Source organism: Corythoichthys intestinalis, chromosome 1 (genome assembly GCF_030265065.1).
Source record: "Corythoichthys intestinalis isolate RoL2023-P3 chromosome 1, ASM3026506v1, whole genome shotgun sequence".
Lineage (NCBI taxonomy): Eukaryota > Metazoa > Chordata > Actinopteri > Syngnathiformes > Syngnathidae > Corythoichthys > Corythoichthys intestinalis.
Window position 1 is genome coordinate 10,185,878 of NC_080395.1, and position 23,293 is coordinate 10,209,170.

The 23,293-nt window shown below is 38.8% G+C and overlaps 2 protein-coding genes across 6 annotated transcripts; both read right to left on the bottom strand.

Annotated features, from left to right (window-relative positions):
* On the bottom strand, positions 1-9,470 carry LOC130914007 (gastrula zinc finger protein XlCGF7.1-like). Of its 5 annotated transcripts, XM_057833155.1 has the most exons (4): positions 9,391-9,470; positions 7,937-8,019; positions 5,962-6,047; positions 4,241-5,879 (listed from the first exon to the last, which is right to left on the bottom strand). In XM_057833155.1, exon 4 carries the CDS (start codon positions 5,799-5,801, stop codon positions 4,671-4,673), a length of 1,131 nt encoding a protein of 376 aa, XP_057689138.1. In that variant the 5' UTR covers positions 5,802-5,879; positions 5,962-6,047; positions 7,937-8,019; positions 9,391-9,470; the 3' UTR covers positions 4,241-4,670. The 5 variants fall into 5 exon arrangements, with proteins under 5 accessions (XP_057689281.1, XP_057689215.1, XP_057689138.1 ...); XM_057833082.1 differs by lacking the exon at positions 5,962-6,047; XM_057833105.1 differs by lacking the exon at positions 7,937-8,019 and having other exon boundaries at positions 9,391-9,461.
* Positions 9,471-11,743: 2,273 nt separating this feature from the next.
* On the bottom strand, positions 11,744-16,913 carry LOC130922477 (gastrula zinc finger protein XlCGF8.2DB-like). Its single transcript, XM_057847289.1, has 2 exons — positions 16,796-16,913; positions 11,744-13,346 (listed from the first exon to the last, which is right to left on the bottom strand). The coding sequence occupies exon 2, from the start codon at positions 13,263-13,265 to the stop codon at positions 12,183-12,185; it is 1,083 nt and encodes a 360-aa protein (XP_057703272.1). The 5' UTR covers positions 13,266-13,346; positions 16,796-16,913; the 3' UTR covers positions 11,744-12,182.
* Between the last annotated feature and the right edge of the window lie 6,380 nt (positions 16,914-23,293).

Consider the following 23,293-nt stretch of genomic DNA (forward strand, 5'->3'; position numbering starts at 1 on the left):
CTTGCAATGCATTAAATGATTTCAATTTAACTTCAAATAGTTTCAATATTTCATGCACAAATTTGACTGTTGACCAGTGGAATACATATTTTTTCAAAGCGCCTTTCAAGAAGATCAAGGTCACTTACAACAGATTTTACCAAAGTAACAAGTAGAGTAGATAAAAGCCAAATTTGATTAAATCTAAGAAGCAGAAAAGTCATAATTTCAAACAGAACAGAAGATCCAGCTTGATATGAAGTAACCTTATCTAGACTGAACCCAATTAATTCGATTAATAAAAAATCAAGAATATTGGATAATTGCGAAAAAGACAAGGACCGGCAAAATCATCTCAACACTTTTTTCAAAAGAGGCTCAAGGGAAACTGAATAAGAAAATTGAAAAGCTTTTTCCACTGTAAATGTGTGGTATTATTTTGGTTATTTTGTCAAACACTGCAATTTAAAGGTTTTCCCACAGTGTGGCTTCTTGCTTGTGGTTCTAAATTCCACTTGCAAGTGAATCTTTGACCACAAAAGGTTTCTTTCCAGTGTGTGTTCTTGCGTGTCTGTTTAAATTTCTCTTCTCAGTAAATCTTTTCCCACAACATGTGCAGACAAAAGGCTTTTCCCCACTGTGTATACGCTTGTGTCTTGTCAACTGAGACTGACAATAAAATCTTTTCTCACATAAGGAGCAGGAAAAAGGTTTCTCTCCACTGTGTGTGCTTGTGTGTTGGTTTAAATTTCCCTTCTCAGCGAATCTTTTACCACAACGTGTGCAGACAAAAGGCTTTTCTCCTGTGTGTGTACGCATGTGCCTTTCTTTATTCGTCTTTTGAGAAAATCTTTTGTCGCAAAGTGTGCAGGCAAAAGGCTTCTCTCCAGTGTGGCTTCTTGTGTGTTTGTTTAAATGTGCCTTCTGTGTGAATCTTTTGCCACAAAATGAGCAGTCAAACGGTTTCTCTCCAATGTGTGTACGCTTATGCACTTCTAAATTAGTCCTCCGAGAAAATCTTTTGTTGCAAAGTGCGCAGCCAAATGGTTTCCCACCCGCACATTCTTTTGTGTCTCTTTTCAATGAAGACCTGTTTAAGGATTTCGAAGCATTTTCCTCAAAGTCAACATCTTCCTCATCAGTGTTAAAGTCAGAAGAGCGTGACGTTACGTCATCGCTCTCCGAGAGCGGAGCTAAGAGGCCGTCTGGTTGCGATTGTCCCTCTCCTTTTGTTGTCAGGTGCTGAAATGAGCAGTCACTCGATTGTTTCGCTGCCCCGCTCTTTTCGCTTGGACCTTTATCTTCTTCGCTCTTCACACTGACGGCCACTGGAAACTTGGGGATTTCATCTTCCTGTTCTTCTTCTTTGATGTAGGGGGTGTGTGGCTCCGGTTCCTGTTTGATGTACAACATTATCGACTCCTCCTCTTGTTAAAAGTGGAGAGGGTGAGTGAAGATCTTCTTCAGTAACGTCTGCAGGACAAAAAAAAAAAAAAAATCACGTGATCTGCTAAAGTCGAGTTTTTGCCATGATTTTCTTGTTAATGGGAAAATTACTCAATTTTATTATATGGCGTTTAGCAAAGCAAACATTGATAATCATTTTTTTGGGTCAATAATCCATTGACTTTCAAAATGAACAATTTAAAGGTGTAAGTAAAAAAAAACAAAAAAAACGGGAGCGGTATTTTGAAACATCTTGCTTTTCGTTTTAACAGTTGTATTGTAGAATATCGAGTTTCTGACCAAGTGTAGCGATAATCACTGTATCGCGTCATCATGAGATGATCGCTATCGTGAGCCTTGTATCGCGAATCGGATCGTATAATGAGGTGCCCTGAGGTTCCGTCCCCTACCGTGCATAGAGAATATCATGATTTTATTTTGACACCGACGCCATAACAGTGACACTCGAGGACGAAGGATGCATTTTCCTGAGCTCCCTTTATCTGTCTGTGATAACTCAGGCGCCAGCTGGAAGGAAACTTTCCAAATATGCCTAATGTAACCCCTGTGTCAGCGACGCCCCGCGTTCCGCTCCCACCTCTGACTAGGCCGGGACGCGAACCCGCGCGCCAACGACGCTTCCACACGGCAGGCAAGATCGGTAACCACTGCACCAATAAGCTCGAGCTAACGGCACAGCCGCTAGTGTCCTTACATGAAGGAATTGGCAGGGAGGTTTCCACGCTCCACATGGACTTGCGTGTACCCGTTACACTCACCCCCCGAAACCTTCGCTGCCGATCCGGGTCACGGCACCATTGTAACCCCTGTGTCAGCGACGCCCCGCGTTCCGCTCCCACCTCTGACTAGGCCGGGACGCGAACCCGCGCGCCAACGACGCTTCCACTCGGCAGGCAAGATCGGTAACCACTGCACCAATAAGCTCGAGCCAACAGCACAGCCGCTAGCGTCCTTACATGAAGGAATCGGCAGGGAGGTTTCCACGCTCCACATGGACTTGCGTGTACCCGTTACACTAATACAACGAGAAAAAGGTGACAAGTCTGAAGACAAGGAAAATTTTAAATCTTCTATGCAAAAATTAGAGCAAATTATGGCTGAATTCACATGGGCACGGTCGACATGGACTATTGGGAAAATGAACAATCAAGGGGGATGGTTAAATAAAAATAAAAAATAAAAAAAGAACATTGTAATCACCACGCAATCTGAATGTCAAAAATTGTTATTCGATATTTTCTGCGTCCTAAGGTATACTGGGGGCATGTTTCAATATGCTTCGGCTTCTCCCGTCTGCCCTTTTCTTTTCGGGTTGAATTAATTGTAAACACATATAATTGCTGTATGTTTGTTGTATTTGTCGTGCCTGAAGGGAAAAAATAAATAAATAAAAATAAATAAAAAATAAAACTGGAGATTTGTGCATTTCTGCACTTGGCTCACTTTTGTGTCGGCAGTCAAATTCGGTCATTCGCCCCCTCCCAGTCAAAATGGAATTGACCGTCTAGTGCCGCCAAAGGCAGCCAATGAACTGATAAAGAAGTGACCCAAAAAGGCCCCGAAACTAACAAGAAATGACCTGAGATAAACAGAAAGTACGTCGTTACACTTTGACTTGATGTTTAGGATTGTCCGTATGAAATATACACGGCAACTACATACGCCTAATTTATTGTGCGCATGCGCGAACGCCGGTTTGTGTGGTTGTGAGAATGATTCGCAGACATAATAGAGATTTGTCGTTGTTGTTGTGGAGCAACGCCACGAAAGAGTCTCGCAGAGTCCTATGTTCTAATCTAAAGATTACAAGCGTACGAAGACGCCACATTTAGCCTCCACGCAGTAGTATTTTGTAGCGTCTTAAGACAAGTCGAGTAGCGTCTCGTACAATTAAATGTAATCACTCTCACGTTAACCGAGCGAGCTCTCCTGAAAACAAAATCTACAAACCAGAAGTGGCGTTAAGCCAAAGAAATCGAAATGTGTTGCCGTGTCTTGGCTAGCAAGCTAAGCTACAAAAATCTTTGCAAGCCTGGGAAGCATAAAGCCAAACGTTTTCCACGAAGCCTTAAAATGGGACGTTTTCGTCCATTAAAGTCTTACTTGGGTACTTACCCAATGACAATGCTTTGAAGGAGCTCGTTATGTGAGAGAAAGGAACACGAAAGAACTGCAAGTGTGGCGAGGGTACACGGACGTTGCGTCAAGTGAACCGGAAGTAGAAGGCGCTGAAACATCAGTGTAATCTGTATAGGCGTTTGAAACCAAAACTACAACCAAACGTCTATTGTATAATGAATCAGAGAGAAAAATAATACAATGCACATGACTAATAACAATAATAATAATGATAGATGCCTTCCCTGAAATCATACAAATAAAGTTTGGAAACGGATCAAACAATAAACAAAGGAAAGTGCAGCAACAAACTTTTAAAAATCTAATAGAATAGCTTTTGTCATCATACAATGCCCAACGAAATTTGGGGGAGCTTCTCCTATACAGTGCAAAGGTAGTAAGTTAAAAAGAGGCTTAAAACTAAACAAAATAGAAGGCTTAGAAATACACAGAATATATTATTGAAATAAATTGTTTTTGGATATATCAGCCTTTTGTATCCTAATGGAAATACAGTATTCCATACCGATATATTAAAATATTCTCATTGAGAACATTTAAACTGTATGAACTCACAAACTAGAGACAATTGCCATATTCTGACACTTGTAATGCATTCAATGGCCTCAATTTAACTACCAATAGTCTAAATAATTCATGCACAAATTTGCCTGGTGACAAGTGTAATACATTTTATTTCAAAGTGCCTTCCAAGGCACTCAAGGTCACTTACAACAGAGTTTACAAAAGTAAATCAAAGTAGCAGCAAAGAAGTCTAAACATATTACAGAACAGAAGATCAAGCTTGATATAAAGTAACCTAACCTAAACCCATTTCATTAGATTAAAAATAGATAGATAAATAAATAAAGAATATTGGATTGTTGTGGAAAAAGACCAGGACCTGCAAAATCATTTCAAATGTTTTTTCAAAAGAGGGTCAAGGGAGGCTGAATAAGAAGATTGAGATGCTTTTTGCACTGTAAATGTGTGGCAGGAATTTGAATATCTTGTCAAACACTGCAATTCAAAGTTTTTTCCCCAGTGTGGTTTCCCACGTGCGATACTAAATCTCCCTTCCGAGTGAATCTTTTACCACAAAGTGATTAGCAGAAAGGTTGCTTTCCAATGTGTGTTCTTGCATGTCTGTTTAAATTTCTCTTCTCAGTGAATCTTTTACCACAACATGTGCAGACAAAAGGCTTTTCCCCACTGTGTGTACGCTTGTGTCTTGTCAACTGAGACTGACAATAAAATCTCTTCTCACAAAGTGTGCAGGCGAAATGCTCTCCGGTGTGTGTTCTTGCGTGTGTGTTTAAATTTCTTTTCTCTGTGAATCGTTTACCACAACATGTGCACACAAAAGGTTTTTCTCCGGTGTGTGTTCGCATATGCCTTTCTTTATTAGTCTTCTTAGAAAAACTTTTATCGCAAAGTGAGCAGGCGAAAGGCTTCTCTCCACTGTGTGTGTTTGTGTGCTGGTTTAAATTTGCCTTGTCGGCGAATCTTTTACTACAATAGGTGCAGACAAAAGGCTTTTCTTCAATGTGTGTACGCATATGTCTTGTCAACTGAGACAGGTAATAAAATGTTTTCTCGCATAAGGAGCAGGCGAAAGGCTTCTCTCCACTGTGTGTAATTGCGTGTGTGTTTAAATTTCTCTTCTCGGCAAATCTTTGACCACAATATATGCAGACAAAAGGCTTTTCTCCAGTGTGTGTACGCTTATGTTTTATTAAATTAGACTTCTGAGAAAATCCTTTGTTGCAAAGTGTGCAGACAAAAGGCTTTTCTCCAGTGTGTGTACGGTTATGTTTTATTAAATTAGACTTCTGAGAAAATCTTTTGCTGCAAAGTGTGCAGTAAAAAGGTTTCCCAATCACGCATTCTTTTGCGTCTCTTTTCAGTGATGACTTGTTTGAGGATTTTGAAGAATTTTGGTCAAAGTCATAATCCTCCTCATCAGTGTTAAAGTCAGAAGAGTGTGACGTTACGTCATCGCTGTCTGAAAGCGGAGGTAAGAGGCCGACCGGTTGTGATCGTCCCTCTCCCTTCGCTGTCAGGTGTTGAAATGAGCTGTCGCTCGAATGTTCCGCTGCTTCGCTCTCTTCGCTTGGACCTTTATCTTCTTCGCTCTTCACACTGACAGTGTTTGGTAACTTGGGGATTTCATATTCCTGTTCTTCGTCTTTAATGCTGGGGGTCTCTGGCTCCGCCTCCTGTTTGATGCACAACATCTCCGACTCCTCCTCCTGTTTAAAGTGGAGGGGATGGTGTTTCTCAGGGTGAAGATCTTCAGTGACATCCTCGGGACACTGGGTAAGAAAAAAAAATCATGAGATTTGCTAAAGTCTAGCATAGACTCCACCATCAGTTGATGAGACAGCTCCGACAGACATTGCATCGCGGCTTCCCGTGGGGGGCGGGCCAGGCAGAGCGTCGAGGCGGCTTTCACTGCGATGAACACAAACACCAGCTGCGATCTAACGCCGGATTTAGGTGGAAACAGGGCGAAAGTTTAGTGCATACAAGCAGGCTGGAGTGTCTCAAGAGTGATTAGGTAGAGGATTCAAGGTAATTGTATAAAATAGCACCATGCATGCACTTTGAAACGTTGTGGAAAAATTGAAATGAATGGAAAAAATTAGCTCGACTTTAGCTTGAAATATTTATGTGAAATGATTGATAACTGCCCAGTTTTTTGCTTTGACCAAGAATCTAGACTATTTTACATTCATATCTATAGAAATTCACGCATGTACGCATTTATTTACAAGAATTTTCAACTTAAAAAGCTCTTTGTTTTCTGATGACCGCAATGTTGGACTTTGCATCCATACACAATAGCCTAACTTCACATTCAAATAATCAGGTCATTTTTGGGCAACTGCCCGTTTTTTGGGCAAAAAACTAGTAATTAAGACATTTCTGTGTCCAAACAAAAAAAACTAGCCTTTTACGTGCTTGATTTTATGTAACATTTAAAACTAAAAACGATGAGGGCCGGATAGCTGGTAAGACGTGCTGAGGCAATAATGACATCAGAATTCAACCCAAATAAGTTGTGACTGTATCCAGAAAATGCAAATTTTACTTTTGCTGAGTAAAATTAAGATGCTTCTGCATGCATTCCTCAAGTATGAAGTTTCTGATGTAAAAATTGAGTGCTTTATTAACTGTTGAAAACTTATGCCAAAATTGCACACACACAAAAATTAAGTCGCTATTTCGGGATAAAACTTATGATGTGCTAAATACTGCTATTGATCCTAAAAATATAGGTGATTATCTCTGCATTTGGTGATTTTTTTGCATCTAGCATAAAATCTGAGAATTTTATAGCCATTTTAAGTTTTGCTATACTATAGAAAACATAATTAATTGGGATTTTATGCAGGAACGACTTGAAGTTTTTTTATGCCGCTGCTCATGGAGACTCATATATGCCTAAGCGAGGTAACTGTTTTGGTTTTAGGTCGCTAGCGGCTTTGGTTTTCAAAATATTTGAATTTTAAGTTTTTGAAAATAGGCCACCAACTGAGCGGCCCCGCTCCCCGTTTCCTGTCAACTGATAACGAAGTCTATGAGACTAGCTTTTGCCGTGATTTTCATGTAAACTGATGGGAAAATTCCTCAACTATCTTCTTATAATTATTCATCTTATTCTCTACGTTTTTACATCACGTTGCAGAGTCCAAACGTTTGACTGACTGGTACCGTAAAAATATAGGTTCTTTTGATTTTACCACTTACGATGACGGACCATTGACATTCGACTGGTGCACAAATGGCAGAAAAATATGCGGTTTTGACTTTTGGCCTTACACTTACCAATGCAGCTCACTGACATTCAACTGGCGCCCATGTCGATGACATTGACAGGCATGTACGTCCCAATTTCCCATTCATTTTGAACGGCTGCAAAACCTGTGTGGTTGTGATTTTTGACCATACATATACCATTACATCCCGTTGACATAATACTGGTGACCAAGTAAGTCGATGCCATTGACAGCCATGCATGTCCATCTGGTCCATGAAATATATATAGTGGTACCTCTTCATACGAAGTTAATTCATTCCAGGACTTTGTTTGTAAGTCGAAATGGTCGTATTTCGAGCAGGATTTTCCCATAAGAATACATTATAATGCCATTAATTCGTTTCACAGCCTGAAAACCTACACTAAATCCTTAATAAATGCTGCTGGTATTACTGCAAATAACAATTACACAGAGCAAAAAAAATAAATAATGAATAAAAATCATAATAATAATATAATAACAGTAATAATAATCATAATACCTGTAATAATGTAACGAATGGCGTTCTAATGTGGCGGATGTGTTATGTGTGGTGTACCTGAACGCACCTCGTGGCTGACTTGACTGAGGGAGGGAGGGCTTCTACTTTCACTTTGTCCAGCAGGGGCGGGCATGTTTTGTTGCACAAGTTCTGGAATAAATGATTTAAAACCTGACGAAGCTGGGGACATTTTGGCGATGTTACTACAATAATAATTGAAACCTTAACTTATAAAACTGGCGAACGGAGGTCGGAGGAGGACTGTCGAGATTCTAGACATTCTACGGCGGTATTGTCAAGTCAGTTCACGGACGCGCCCACTATGCTCATTTTTTGTATCATTTCCATGGTAAGCCTCTCCTTTTTCCTTTTTTGCCACCTGCACTAACATTCTTGGAACCCATGTTGATTTCTCTCACAAGAAAATCCGGTGTGCATCCGTCTTGCGGGAAAACAAAGTAACTGCGGCGCTGTCATAAATCGTCTTATTTCGAACATCCGGATGTAGAAAAGAAAGTCAAATTTTAGGTCGGATGTCGAAAAGATTGTGTGCCGAAGCGATCGCATGTCGAGGGACCACTGTACCAAAGTCCGTCCAAGCCATTGATGGCCATGTATGTCCATTCTATTGACGCCATTTTACTTGGATTCCATTGATGCATGTGTAAGTCGATGCCTCTGACCGCCATGTACATCAAAATATCAACAGGAAATGACCAGATATCAACAGGGAGTCCCTGAAATATCCCCAAATCAACAGGAAGTGACCTGATAGCGAGAGGAAGTATCCCCGAACTGTCCTCAACTCAATAGGAAGCGACTAAATATAAACAGGAAGTGACTCCAAAACGTCCCGAAATCAACTGGGTGGGCCTTAAGTCTGTATCTCCCAGGGCAAAGCTCCCACGTTTGAGTTGCTGGCTGTGGTTTGGTTTCGAAATTATCCACCCAAAGATTTTAAGGAATTCATTGAATAAAGTGTTTTTATTTATGATTGTTAAAATAAATTCACGAAAATAAACTTCACAGTGCCAACACCTCTGTTGCTTCCTTATTTTTGCCAGACCTGTGTTTTATCTTAACCAAGGGGCTTGCCTTGCCCTCACTGTTATATAAAGAATAGTCGTTGTTGTTGTTGTTGTTGTGAAACAACGCCACGAAAGAGTCTCGCAGTGCCCTATTTTCTCATCTAAAGTAAGATTACACGCGTACGAAAACGCCTCAGTTAGCCTTCACTCAGTAGTATTTTAGTAGCATCTGTAAGACAGGTCAAAAAGCGTTATATACAATTAAATGTAATCACTGTAATGTTAACCAACGAGCTCCCCTGAAAACAAAATCTACAAATCAGTAGTGACATTAAGACACAGCAATCGAATTGCGTTAGCGTGTCTTGGCTAGAGCAACAACAACAACAAAAAGTTTTGCAAGCCTGGGAAGCTCGGACATCAAGTCAAACGACTTCCACTAAGCCTTAAGATAGGACGTTTTAGACCATTAAATTGTTACTTTGTTACTTACCCGTTGAGAATGCTGTGAAGGAACTCGTTTGGTTTGGTTAGGGGGAACGAAAAAACGGAAAGTACGGTGTTGTGCCCTGCATGAACCGGAAGTGGAAACGTTCAGGCGCTGAGGCTTCAGTTACATACATCGAAGCGTTTGGAACTAAAACTACTTCACATCACTCGACTCCAAAAATATTAGTAAATAAGTCTGAATTATAACTATCAATAACTTAATTTTGAAAGCTCAGAACATTATCCGTAAATCTATACTTTAAAAGTTCAGTCTTTATCAAACATACTGTATCGCTTCCGCAGCACTTCTTCCATCAAGGACCATAACAATGAACTTGCTTCATTTTAAAGCATCTCAGCTTCCCAGTCTCACTTGATTTAGCTTTACTCGAGCGAGCGATCAATCAATCAATCAATCAATCAATCAATCAATCAATCAATCAATCAATCAATCAATCAATCAATCAATCAATCAATCAATCAATCAATCAATCAATCAATCAGTCGAGGCGCAAAGAATGGCCAGGAGTAGTCGCTGTTGGCAAGAAGGCGCCACTCAAAGTAGATTGTGTCACTCAATTTCAATAAATATATAACTGCTTCAATATTTTATGAAAAAACAAATCATTTGTGTGTTTTCAGTTCTATGCAAGAAGTGAATTGATAATTTTATACAATGGTATTCTATTCTAAAGTCATTCAAAATACAGACTACACATGGGCTATGTCCACAAGTGATACTCAAAAGTTGATTTTCATATCGAATAGAAAAAAACTCTAAAAAAAAAAAAAAGGTTCACAATAGGTAAGGTCTGGGGGAAAATGAATAGCAATAAAAAAATAAAAGGTCAAGTGTTGAGTTAATTATCGAGGGTTGATTGAATATTTGCTTGATTGATTAAATATTTGCTTGTGCTCATATATACCTAATACATACATAATACAAATTGCCATATTTTTCTTATTGACATAACCAGTAAATGATTATTGCTTGCTATACTAGGTTGTAGTATAATGTTTAAGTGTTATAAAGTGTTAAAGAGGGTCGGGGTGACAACTGCCTTGCTTCATGGCCGCAACATTGCGTAACTAGACCTTCTGGGACATCTTCAGCATCTTACGTCTAGACCAGGGGTTTTCAACCCAGTCCTCAAGGCACACTGTGGGTCCTGGTTTTTGTTCCAGCCGATCCAGCAGAGACAGTTGAACCAATGAGGCTTCTGCTAAAACAAGCCACACCTGACTGCAATCAACTGATTGCACTTGTAAAACACCAGATTGGGGAAAAAGTGTTGTCATCTTGTTTGGTAAGAATGAAATCCTGCACCCACAGTGTGCCTTAGTGGAATAGGTTGGGGACCCCTGGTCTAGACTTTCGAGCACATCTTCCATTCGAGGACATCTTCCATGGCCGCAGCGTTGCATAACTGAAGTGTCTGGGTCATTCTGACCACTTTATCTAAGTGCCTTTGCTTACACACGTGTATTTAGTTAGTTCCACCTACATGCTCACACATAGCCAATCAAAATCACATGGGTGTCTCCAGCTTGGTTTCCCCCTCCCTTTAGGGCGACACCTTTCTGTGTTAGGACAAGCCCCTAATAAAAGAAGGAGCAAGGAGTTTAGTTTTAGATCAATTTTGGTGACTAAACAGCGTAATCCAGCATTTCACTGTCTAGTCCCTCCTTGCTCTCCTTGGCCAAGAAAACTGAGTATCTTCTCTCCTTATTTTTGGGTAATATTACAAATGTCTACCTAAGTATCTATTTTTTTAACTTGACATCAAGCAATTTAATAATGAATCAGAGGGGGAAATAATACAATGCACAAAACGAATCAAGACGTCTTCTCTGAAACAATTCAAACTATGAAAACTGAACGAACAATAAACAAAGGGAAGCGCAGCATTAATTTTCAAATAATAACACAGGCTTATTATTGAAATACAGTAGTACCTCAACATACGATCCCTTTATTATTATATTATTATTCCGATTTTTATTCATAATTTATTTGTTTTGCTCTTTGTAATTGCGATTTGCAATAGTAACAGCAGTATTTATTAAGGATTTAGTGTAGGTTTTCGGGCTGTGTTAATGAAATTATCATGCATTCTCATGGGAAAATCCTGCTCGATGTACGACCATTTCGACTTACAACCAAGGCCCTGGAACGAATTAATTTCGTATGAAGAGGTACCACTGTAAATAGTTCTTGAATTTATCAGCCTTTTTTGTCCTACGGATTCCATACAGATATATGTAAACTATTCTCATTGAGAAGATTTAGAGTAAACTGTATGAACTCGCAAACTAGAGACAATTTCTATATTTGGACACTTGCAATGCATTCAATGACCCCAATTTAGCTACAAATATATATTTAATGTGCAAATTTGTCTGTTGACCAGTGTAAAAAGTTTTATTTCAAAGCACCTTTCAAGACACTCAAGGTCACTTCACAACAGGATTTACAAAAGCAACAAATAGAGGAGACAGAAGCTGAATCTGAGTAAATCAAAGTAGCAGAAAAGTCAAAATACAAATTAAAACAAAAGATCAAGCTTGATATCAAATAACCTAACCTAAAGAAAACTCAATTTTATTCGATTAATAAAAAATGATAAATATTGGATAGTTGTGAAAAAGACCGGGACCTTCAATAGAGGCTCACGGGAAACTGAATATGGCAGTTGAAAAGCTTTTTCCACTGTAAATGTGTTGCAGGAATCAGAATAAGTTGTCAGACACTGAAATTCATTGGTTTTCCCTCAGTGTGGCTTCTTGCGTGAAATACTAAATGTCCCTTCTGAGTGAATCTTGTGCCAAAACTGAGCAGTCAAAAGGTTTCTCTTCAGTATGTGTTCTTGCGTGTCTGATTAAAGAGCTCTTCTGACAGAATCTTTTATGACAAACTGAGCAGGCAAAGGGCTTTTCTCCGGTGTGTATACGCATGTGTCTTGTCAACTGAGATTGAAAATAAAACCTTTTCTCACACAAGGAGCAGGCGAAAGGCTTCTCTCCACTGTGTGTGCTTGTGTGTTGGTTTAAATTTCCCTTCTTGGCGAATCTTTTACCACAACATGTGCAGACAAAAGGCTTTTCTCCAGTGTGTGAAAGCATATGCTTTTCTTTATTAGTCTTCTGAGAAAATCTTTTGTTGCAAAGTGTGCAGAAAAAAGGCTTTTCTCCAGTGTGGGTACGCGTGTGTCTTTCTAACAGAGTCTTCTGAGAAAATCTTTTATCACAAAGTGAGCAGGCGAAAGGCTTCTCTCCACTGTGTATGTTTGTGTGTTGGTTTAAGTTTCCCTTCTCGGCGAATCTTTTGCCACAAAATGTGCAGACAAAAGGCTTTTCTCCAGTGTGTGTGCGCTTATGTATTTTTAAATGAGACTTCTGAGAAAATCCTTTGTTGCAAAGTGTGCAGACAAAAGGCTTTTCTCCAGTGTGTGTACGCGTGTGTCTTTCTAACAGAGTCTTATGGGAAAATTCTTTGTCGCAAAGTGTGCAGGCAAACGGTTTCCCACCCGCACATTCTTTTGCATTTCTTTTCAATGATGACCTGTTTAAGGATTTTAAAGCATTTGCGTCAAAGTCATCCTCCTCCTCATATGTGTCAGTGACAGAAGAGTGTAACGTTACATTGTCGCTGTCCGAAAGTGGAGCGAAGAGGCCGTCCGGTTGCGATCGTCCTTCTTGTTTTGTTGTCAGGTCCTGAAAGGAGCTGTCGCTGGAATGTTTCACTGCTACGCTCTCTTCGCTTGGACCTTCATCTTCTTCGCTCTTCACAATGACGGTCAATGGAAAGATTTCTTCTTCCTGTTCTTCTTCTTTGATGTAGGGAATGTCTGGCTCCGCTTCCTGTTTGATGTACAACATCTCCGACTCCAACTCCAGTTCCAAATAGAGGGGATAGTGTTTCTCAGGGTGAAGATCTTCTTCAGTGACGTCTGCGGGACACTGGGTGGGATGGACAAAAAAAAAAAAGTGATTTGCTAAAGTCAAGCTTTTTTCGTGATGATCATGTTAATTGATGGGAACATTCGTCAACTTTCTTCTTCTTAATACGCCGCAGAGCCCAAACCTTTTTACCGGTACCATAAAAACATACTGTAATTTCTGGACTTTAAGCAGCTATTTTTTTCCTTCATTTTGAATCCTGCGGCTTGTAGTCCAGTGCAGCTTATTTGTTGATTTATGCCTCCGAGCATGCATTGGAGTAGAGCTGAAACGAATACTCGAGCAACTCGAGTAACTCGAGTTTAAAAACTAATCCGAGTAATTTTATTCACCTCGAGTAATCGTTTATTTTGACAGCTCTAAGCATCACGTTTTGCTCAGACTACTTTTATTGCAGGACAACGCGCTGATGTCACATGCGTAGAGGAAGAAGCAAAAAAAAACTTACTGCAGCCGACAGCCGCTACAAACGACGCCGACGTTGCTAAATACTAGCCCGCACGATGCTACGTTGGTAGCGGGTAGCATCTGATGAGTCTCATAGAGATCACATGTATGTTGAACTAGATGCGAAATGACAGACTCGGCCGCATCTGGGCAGTGTTAGTAAACAGCCGCCATCTTAAAGCAGTACAGCGCTAAGCGCTAATAAAGAGCGCTAAGCGCTAATAAATAAGATTAACGTTACTGTCACTAGCTCATGTGACGTTAGCCCTGCCGAGGGCTAGGTTTCTATTAATTATGACCACTTTCGATGTGTGGCTAACGTGTCTTACATACAGGCTTTAACATAACATAGCGTTGTGCAGTGATGAGGGTGTAAAATAAAAACTCAATAATGCTAACTATCAATTTTAGCTCAGTAGTCATTGCTGGATAAAACACCAAGTAGCACTGGTCCTTAATGTGCTCCAATACAGCCTGTATCATACATTTATTTTGAACACTGCAAAAAACTCAAAATCCTATCAGGACTTACAGTAACTAACTAACTGACTAACTTAAAACTTAACTAGAACTTTAAAATGGCTTGACACAAATAGAAATTCAATTGAAACACGTGGGGAAAAAATCCAACTTTTAAGTGATGTGTGTTATCAAGCGTAACGGCATTTTTGGTATATATATATATATATATATATATATATATATATATATATATTAATTAGACATGTGCCGGTTACCGGTTTCATGGTTTACCGTGGTGTGAAAACGTCGCGGTTTCAAAACCACTAGAAACCACAAAATTTTTCCGTCATACCTTCGTACGGTATTCGCCATTTTTCATGTGCCAAAATGCAGCCGAAGTGGCTTCGTGCGGCAGCGCTCACCCTTTCCGTTTGTTGCCGTGAGTGTCAGTAATGCTATTCTGCTAAACAGCCAGCAAACCCAAAAACAAACCCTCGAAACACAAGGCGTACTTTTCTTCAATTTATTGAGCTCTCAAATCGTGGTGAAATATACAAATGAATACATTTAAAACGTTATACATTTGTATTTTTCCACATGTGAGTAGGTTCAACAGGATAGCAGTAGCACCATGAAAAATGTCGCCAAAACAAAACATACATTTTCCTTTCAAATTCAATATACAAACTAACTAAAACTTACAAAGACGAATGTTAGCCTAGGCTAAGCTGGGAGAGCAGCTTCGTCGACGTTTCATATCTCACAGCCGCTGAGTGAGAAACAAGCTTGAATGAAGGGGGGAGAAAAAAAAAAAAAAAAAGGATCGCGCCAAAGATCGCTAATTGCGAAAGGAGGTCTCACTCCTCCCTTTTTGTTTTAGATGAAACCTTGAAACCTCAACAATATTTACATTTTAACTAACTTATAAAACTAACTTATACATTTTTAACTAACTTATTAACTTATGAATTCTTTGTTCTTTTTAACACAAAGGCATGACATCATGTAGAAGAGAGTTGACACAGTGGCTGAAAATGGCGAAACTTCAGCTTCTCCCCCTCAAAAAAAGTCATACAGTATATGTTTTTAATTTTATTTAGAAGTGTTTTTACTTTTTTATAGCAATTATTTTGTTCTTGCTCTATTATTGAGCAACTTGAGCTCTGGCTGTGGGTATAGTCTAGGTTCTATCTATTTTAATTTTATATAAAATATTTGTTATTTTTTGTTAATTTATTTATTTTCACATTAATTTATTTTCACATTATATTCATGTTCCAATTTGCAAATATGTTCTGAAAAAAAAACCTGTTCAATGGAAAAAAGTTTTTTTTTTTTTTTTTAAACCCCATACATCTCAAAATTTTGGAGCTATAATTGCAATACCGTGATACCGTGAAACCGCGGTATTTTTGCTCACGATTATCGTACCGTCAAAATCTCATACCGGCACATGCCTAATATATATATATATATATATATATATATATTTTTTTTTTTATACGATCTAAAGGTTTTTTGAGTGAAAGCAGTGAATTAGTCTTTTTTTTATTGTAGTTACATCTGAGATGCAATTGTTGGCTGTTTTCAACAATATACATCGAAAATAAAGACATTGATTGACAGAAAATGGTTCAAGATTAGACGAAATGTCTTGTTTTCTCATGTACATTTATAATTGCTCTTCACCTAAAAATAGATTACTCGATTAATCAATAGATTTTTCAGTCGATTACTCAATTACTAAATTATTCGATAGGTGCAGCCCTACATTGGAGCGCTACAGATGTAAATAACAATCCAAATTCAATGTTCTATGCTGATTCTTCAGTTACTGTTCCAGTTGTTTCATAGATTGATTGTTATGGTATTTAGTTACACTTTATTTGACAGTGGCGTCATAGGACTGCCATGAGACGGTCATATTTATGACATGACACTATAATGAGCATTATTGAATGCTTATGACAGATGTCATTAAGTGTCATCTGGCAAATTATGTTACTAACTCCATTCATGTCCAGTTTGGATCACTTCAAAAGCGAGATAATTTGCCGGATAATACTAAATGACATCTGTTGTAAGCATTCATTAATACTCATGATAGCGAAAAAAAGCTCATTTTCAACTTATTATTATAAATATTCTTGTAAGTTGATTTTATTGCTGACACTGCGTTTTTGGGGTCATCAACATGTTGTTCCCCCCTGGCTCGAAAGTCAAACTCCGCCAATGACGAAAACGCCACAGTTAGCATTCACTCAGTCATATTTTGTAGCATCTTTAAGACAAGTCGAGAAGCATCTTATATAATTAAAAATGTAATCACCGTAATGTTAACCGAGCGAGCCCCCCGACAACTAAATCTACACATTAGAAGTGGCGTGAAGCCAAAGCAATCGAAACGCGTTAGCGTGTCTTGGCTAGCGAGCTATGCTAAAAAAAAAAGTTTTGCAAGCCTGGGAAGCGATTACATCAAGCTAAACGACTTCTACTAAGCCTTAAGCGTTAGTCCATTAAATTCTTACAAGGGTACTTACCCGATGAGAGTGCTGTGAAGGAGCTCGTTTGGTAAAGAGAAGGGAACACGAAACAAGTAAGTGTGGCGAGGGTACACGGACGTTGCGTCAAGTAAACCGGAAGTAGATACGTTGAGGCTCTGAAACTTCAGTGTCATATATCGAAGCGTTTGGAACTAAAACAACTTCACATCACTTGACTCCAAAAATATTCAATCAATAAAGCAAATATCGAAGCGTTTGGAACTAAAACAACTTCACATCACTTGACTCCAAAAATATTCAATCAATAAAGCAAATAAATCCGAATTCGAGTCATTAGTTCGGTCTTATTACTGTACTGCTTCAGCTTCCATCAAGAACCATAACAATGAACTCGCTCCATTTTAAAGCATTCTGTTTCTATGGCTCACTTAATTCAGCCTTGCTCGCGAGCCATGAGCACTGATTAATGTATTCCAAAAATACGAAAAAAATTAAAGAGTGCAAGGAAAAATTACACCGAGGCGCAAAGAAAAGCCAGGAGAGGTCACTGTTGGTAAGAAGACTACACTTAAAGCAGGTTGTGTCACTTGACTTAAATAAATTAAATATATAACTGCTCCAATATTTTCAGGAAGAAAACTTACTTTTGTATATTTTTCAATTCTATGCCATAAATGATAAAAAAAAAAAAAAAAAAGAAAAGTAAATTTAATTCAAATTAGACTACACATTAGCTACGTCCCCAATTGACACTGTAATTTAATTGTATTTATTTTATTTTAATTTAATAATCTATTTTGATATTGAAAAGGAAAGAGTTCCAAAAATGGCTCACAGTCGAGGAAGTATGGGGGGAAATGAACAGCAATACAAAAATAAAAGGTCAAGTACTTTTAAAATGAATCAGATTTGAAAATAATCCAATGCACAGGACTACTAAAGACATCATCCCTAAAACCATTTAAATACATTTTGGAAACTAAACAAACAATAAACAAAGGGAAGCGCAGCATAAAAGTTTTTCAAATAATAACACGAGCTTATTATTGTAATACATTGTTCTTGGTTTGATCAGCCTTTTGAGTCCTAAAGGAAATATTCCATAGATATTTCAAAAATATTGTCATTGAGAACATTTAAACTGTATGGACTCGCAAACTAGAGATAATTTCTATATTCTGACACTTGCAATGCATTCAACGACCTCAATTTAGCCAAAAATGTATAAATATTTAATGTGCAAATTTGACTGTTGACCAGAGTAATAGCTTTTATTTCAAAGCACCTTTCAAGACACTCAAGGTCACTTTAAAACAGGGTTTACAAAAGCAAAAAATAGACGAGACTTAAGCTAAATCTAAGTAAATCAAAGTAGCAGGAAAGACGTCATAATATAAAACAGCAAATGATCAAGCTTGATATGAAGTAACCTAACCTAAAGTAAACAAAATTTCTTCGATTAAAAAAATATATTGGATAGTTGTGAAAAAGACCAGGACCTGCAAAATCTTCAAAACTGGCTCAAAGGAAACTGAATGAGGAAATTTAAAAAGCCTTTTCCACTGTAAATGTGTGGTGGGAGTTTAAAAACCTTGTCAAACACCGCAATTCAAGTTTTTTACTCAGTCTGGCTTTTTGCGTGTTTTACCAAATTTCCCTTGTGAGAAGCCAAAAGATTTCTCTCCAGTGTGTGCTGTTCCATGTTTGTTTAAAGATCTCTTCTGACGGAATCTTTTATGACATACTGAGCTGGCAAAAGGCTTTTCTCCAGTGTGTGTACGCATATGCCTTTCTCTATTATACTTCTGAGAAAATCTTTTGTCGCAAAGCGAACAGGCAAAAAGCTCTACATTGTGTGTTGGTTTAAATTTCCCTTCTTGGCGAATCTTTCACCACAACATGTGCAGGAAAATGCTTTTCTCCTGTGTGTGTACACATATGCGTTTTTAAATTAATATTATGACAAAATCTTTTATCGCAAAGTGAGCAGGCAAAAGGCTTCTCTCCAGTGTGTGTTCTTGCAGACCCGGCGGCATGGGCGGGCATTAGGGGGCCGTGCCCGCCCTGAGAGACGGCTGTGCCCGCCCTAGCTCGATTAAACTGTACTGTGTAATTTTTTTTTTTTTTAAATCTTCCACAAAAACACACACACACACGGGGAGAATGAACTCTATATTCCAGTGTTTTTCAACCGATTGTGCCGCCGCCGTGAGAGATCGTCAGGTGTGCCGCGAGAAATTATCCAATGTCGCTTTTTTTTAACATCGTTGGTCAAAGTTGCAGTAGGAAGGAAGGAATGGGGAAAAAAAGTTCTCGGTTGTGTGCAGAAGAGTCATGTTGCGTTCAAGAACTGCTCCGATTTCTAGCCATCAGCCACCTTGCTCTCCGTAACAATGTGGACCCCAGCACTTCTACTGTTCATTATTTGACTCGTCAAGTGTCGATATATACAAAAGTGTCCTTTCCATTTTATCCATATGTGATGACCGTTAATCCTCCCTCTTTGTTTTATTCCAACACATTATCGAGGACAGCTAGGTGGGAGATGCCTAGAAATCCGAGCAGTTCTTGAACGCGACACGAGCGGCTATCTAGCGCCATGGCGCCATACAACCTTAAACGTCATTTCCAAATGAACGCCCATCGCTTCAGAACAAGTCGATGGATTATTTTGTACGCCTTCGTGAAAACACAGAGAAATGGGCAACTTTTTTGAGAAAAACTACAAAGGTAAATAAGAACGCCCTGAAAGCCAGTTACTTTGTTGCTAAATCCTAAAAGTCCCAAACTGTGGCAGAGACGTTAATACTACCTGTCTGCAAAGCCATTGTCAGCGAGACGACCAGCCCTGATGTGCTTAAATGCATTGCTCAAGTCCCCTGTCTGATAGTTTTTCAAGCCTAATTGCTAAACGTTTCACACTGAGTAAGTATAAATACTGAGAAAATATTTTATAATTAAATATACTATACAGAAAGTAATTTTGGAACATTTTGGTGTGGTGTGCCGCGAGATTTTTTCCAACGTAAAAACGTCCCGTGACTCAGAAAAGGCTGAAAAACACTGCTCTAGTCATCCTATCTTGATCTGTCGTCATTCAATTCAACCAATCAGAGCAGCGAATGTAGGCAATTTCTAGCCAATCACAGATAAGGGGGGCGGGCTGAGTAGCCGGCCATTGTGTACTGCGATTGGATAGGGATTGCTCCGGTTACAGAAATGGCGATTGAGCGGCTCCTCCGTTGCTAATTCAAATTGGAATGGACATCCGTGTTTTTTTCAAGAAACTAAAGACGAACTCAAGCCATGACAAAGACACGGCCGAAAGTCAACATGAAGGGATAGCGCTGCCACCTCCTACAGTTTCACTGACTGACACTATCATCAGAAAATATAACGGGTAAAAACACCACTGTTATGGCTAAATTTACATTGAAGAAGTGTGCCCCCCCAAAAAAAATGTAATGCCCCCCTGTAATTTCTTTCTGCAGCTGGGTCTGTGTTCTTGTGTGTTTAAATTTCTCTTTTGGCTAAATCTTTTACCACATTATGTGCAGAGAAAAGGCTTTTCTCTAGTGTGTGTACCAGGGGTCGCGTTAACCGAATATTTTCCGTCGTTGACCGGTTTTTTAAAACGGTGACGGAAAAAACTGAAGTCCATCTGTCATTTTGACAGGTTGCAATTCACACCCCAGACCACAGGGTGGCGAGTGAGCATATTAATTAGCTATTGTCTCTCTTGATGCATGACGTCGTTGGCCTTACTCGGAAAAATGTCAAGGCAACTGAGTGTGCGAAGTTTCTTCAAAAAGCCCCAAAACGACGATGGTGTTGATAAAAGTGGTGAAAAAAGAGGGACTGATGCAGTGGAGGATGACAACGAATCAAGTGAATCGCCGGTTCACTCCTCACTGCGGCGAGCAGTTGAAAACGCCGCCAATTACCAAGAAGGGCAGAATTGGTAACACGGTGAAAGCGGCATAAAGCCAAAAAAGCGGACCAGACTAGCCAGAGCCTGAAATTATTTCAAGGAAAATATGGAGGGTGCCACCACTGTGTGTACTCTTTTTGCAAAGCTGAGCTCGCATACCACGGTAGCACGTCGGCTATGAACGAACACTTGACGCGCCGTCACCCAGGTGTATTTCGGAAGACAACAGGAAACAACAAGCTAGCGGATTGTAAGTCCATACAACATTCTAACGATTTTTTAAAAAATTGGAAGTTGCCTTTATGTGCGTCGTATCAACGTGCATTTTTATCTAATAATAATAATTAAAAAATATATACATATATATTATCATTATTAAATGTATTAGGATCATGGAAGGTCCCACTTGGGGGAAAAAAAAAAATATATATATATATATATAGAGATAGATATCATGTATATACATAATATAATAAAAAAATATATGGAAACACAGTACTGGCCTGCTTATTTGAATCCATGACTGCACTAATGTTAGTTACTTTATATTATAAAGTATTATTGTATTAATGTGTATATACATATAGTGACTGCATCAAGATATAGTCATTTTTAAAAAATTAAGTGACGGGTAAAAATAGACTATGACCAGATTTTTATGACCCTGTCAGTCAAAATGACAGACAACGAAAAAGTCTAGTGCAACCTCTGGTGTGTGCGTAACTGAGACTGACAAAGCGTTTGGAACCAACTGCAAATCACTCGACTCCAAAAATATTTTTTTATAAAACAAAAAAACAATAATGACTCAATTCGGATTTGTTCACTATCAATGACTTGCCTCGAAGAGAACAGATAGGAGAGGTCGCTGTAGGCAAGAAGCCTCAACTCAAAGCCGGTTGTGTCACTTGACTTAAATAGAATATGTGCTTCAATATTTTCCGTAAAAATATTTGGACACTTGCAATGCATTCAACGAGCTCAGTTTAGTTACAAATAGTATCAATAATTAATGCACAAATTTGATGTTGTTGTTCAGTGTAGTAAGTTTTATTTCAAAGTGCCTTTCAAAGACGCTCAAGGTCACTTTACTACAGAGTTTACAAAAGCAACAAATAGAGGAGACAAAAGCTAAATCCTAGTAAATCAAAGTCAGAGAAAAGTCATAATATAAAACAGAAAATCATCTTTGATATGAAGTAACCTAACCTAATCCCAATTAATTCGATTAAAAAAACAAAACAAAACAAAAATCAGAAAAAGACCAGCACCAGCAAAATCATTTCAACAACTTTTTCAAAAGCAACTCAGGGGGAACTGACTAAGAAAATTAAAAATCCTTTTCCACTGTAAATGTGTTGCAGGAATTTAAAAACCTTTTCAAACAGTGCAATTCAAGTTTTTCCTCAGTGCGGCTTCTTGCATTTTTCACTAAATTTTCCTTGTGAGCAGTCTTGTCAGTAACGCGTTACTTAGTAATCTGATTACTATCTTTCACGAACGATCAATCTAACGCGTTCATTTTGCCAAGTCAGTAATCTAATTAAAGTTAGTTTCCTTAGTGTCGTAGTTGTCTTAGTGTTACTATTTTGTTGTTGCCTCATAATGTATGTAGAATGAAAAATACTGTAGTCATGTACGAAGAGCATTTGGATGAAAAAAATTGTCTTGAATTTGGGAGTAACAACGACATCACATCTCACATTTTCTCATCAGGAAAAAAAAAAAAGGGTCACGTGTATTACCATGCTTTGTGAGCGCTGTCTGCCATGGCGGTCAACAACATAGCATTCTGACGAGGTACAAACGGCTGCATTTGCTCACTGGAAATACAGCCATTACTTCACATTTCTGTTTAGTAAAGATGACAAAAATATCTCTGTGCGGTGCCAACATTGCGCTGGCTCAAGAAAACTGTCAACCGCTAAAAACTCCACATCCAATTCAAGGAACCACTTGGAATTAGAGCACAACGCGACAAAACTCAAAACAAAGCCTACAGGTAACGAGACAGCTAGCACTTCTACAATTTGTAACCAGCCTTTACGTACATTTTATAGTTACAGTTTGTAAGCATACGCAGAGTTTTTCTTTTGGGGGGGGGGGGGGGGGGGGGCAAAACATGTTTATGACTCTGATGACTCTGAAACAAGAGTCAAAAGTTTGGACACACCTGATCATTTTTGCTTTTGTTTTCACTACTATTGTAAATTCTCACTGAGGCCATCAAAACTATGAAGGAACATGTGGAATCATGTACTTGGCAAAAAAAAAGTTAAATAACTGAAAACAGGATTTATATTCTACATTCTTCAAAGTATCCACCCTTGAGGTGTCTCCAAACTTTTGGTCGATAATATGTATACATCTTGACACTGTTCGTGTGAAATCAACTCTTAGCAATGAAAATGGCTTACCGTGACAAATGAGCAGGAAGCCAGCAACACTCCAGTAAAGCGGCAAAGGGACAAAGCTGGGCGATCCGTACAAAGTCCGCTGGTGGATTAAGCGTACAGATCGCCCAGCTTTGTCCTTTTGCCGCTTTACTGGAGTGTTGCTGGCTTCCCGCTCATTTGTCATGGTAAGCCATTTTAATTGCTAAG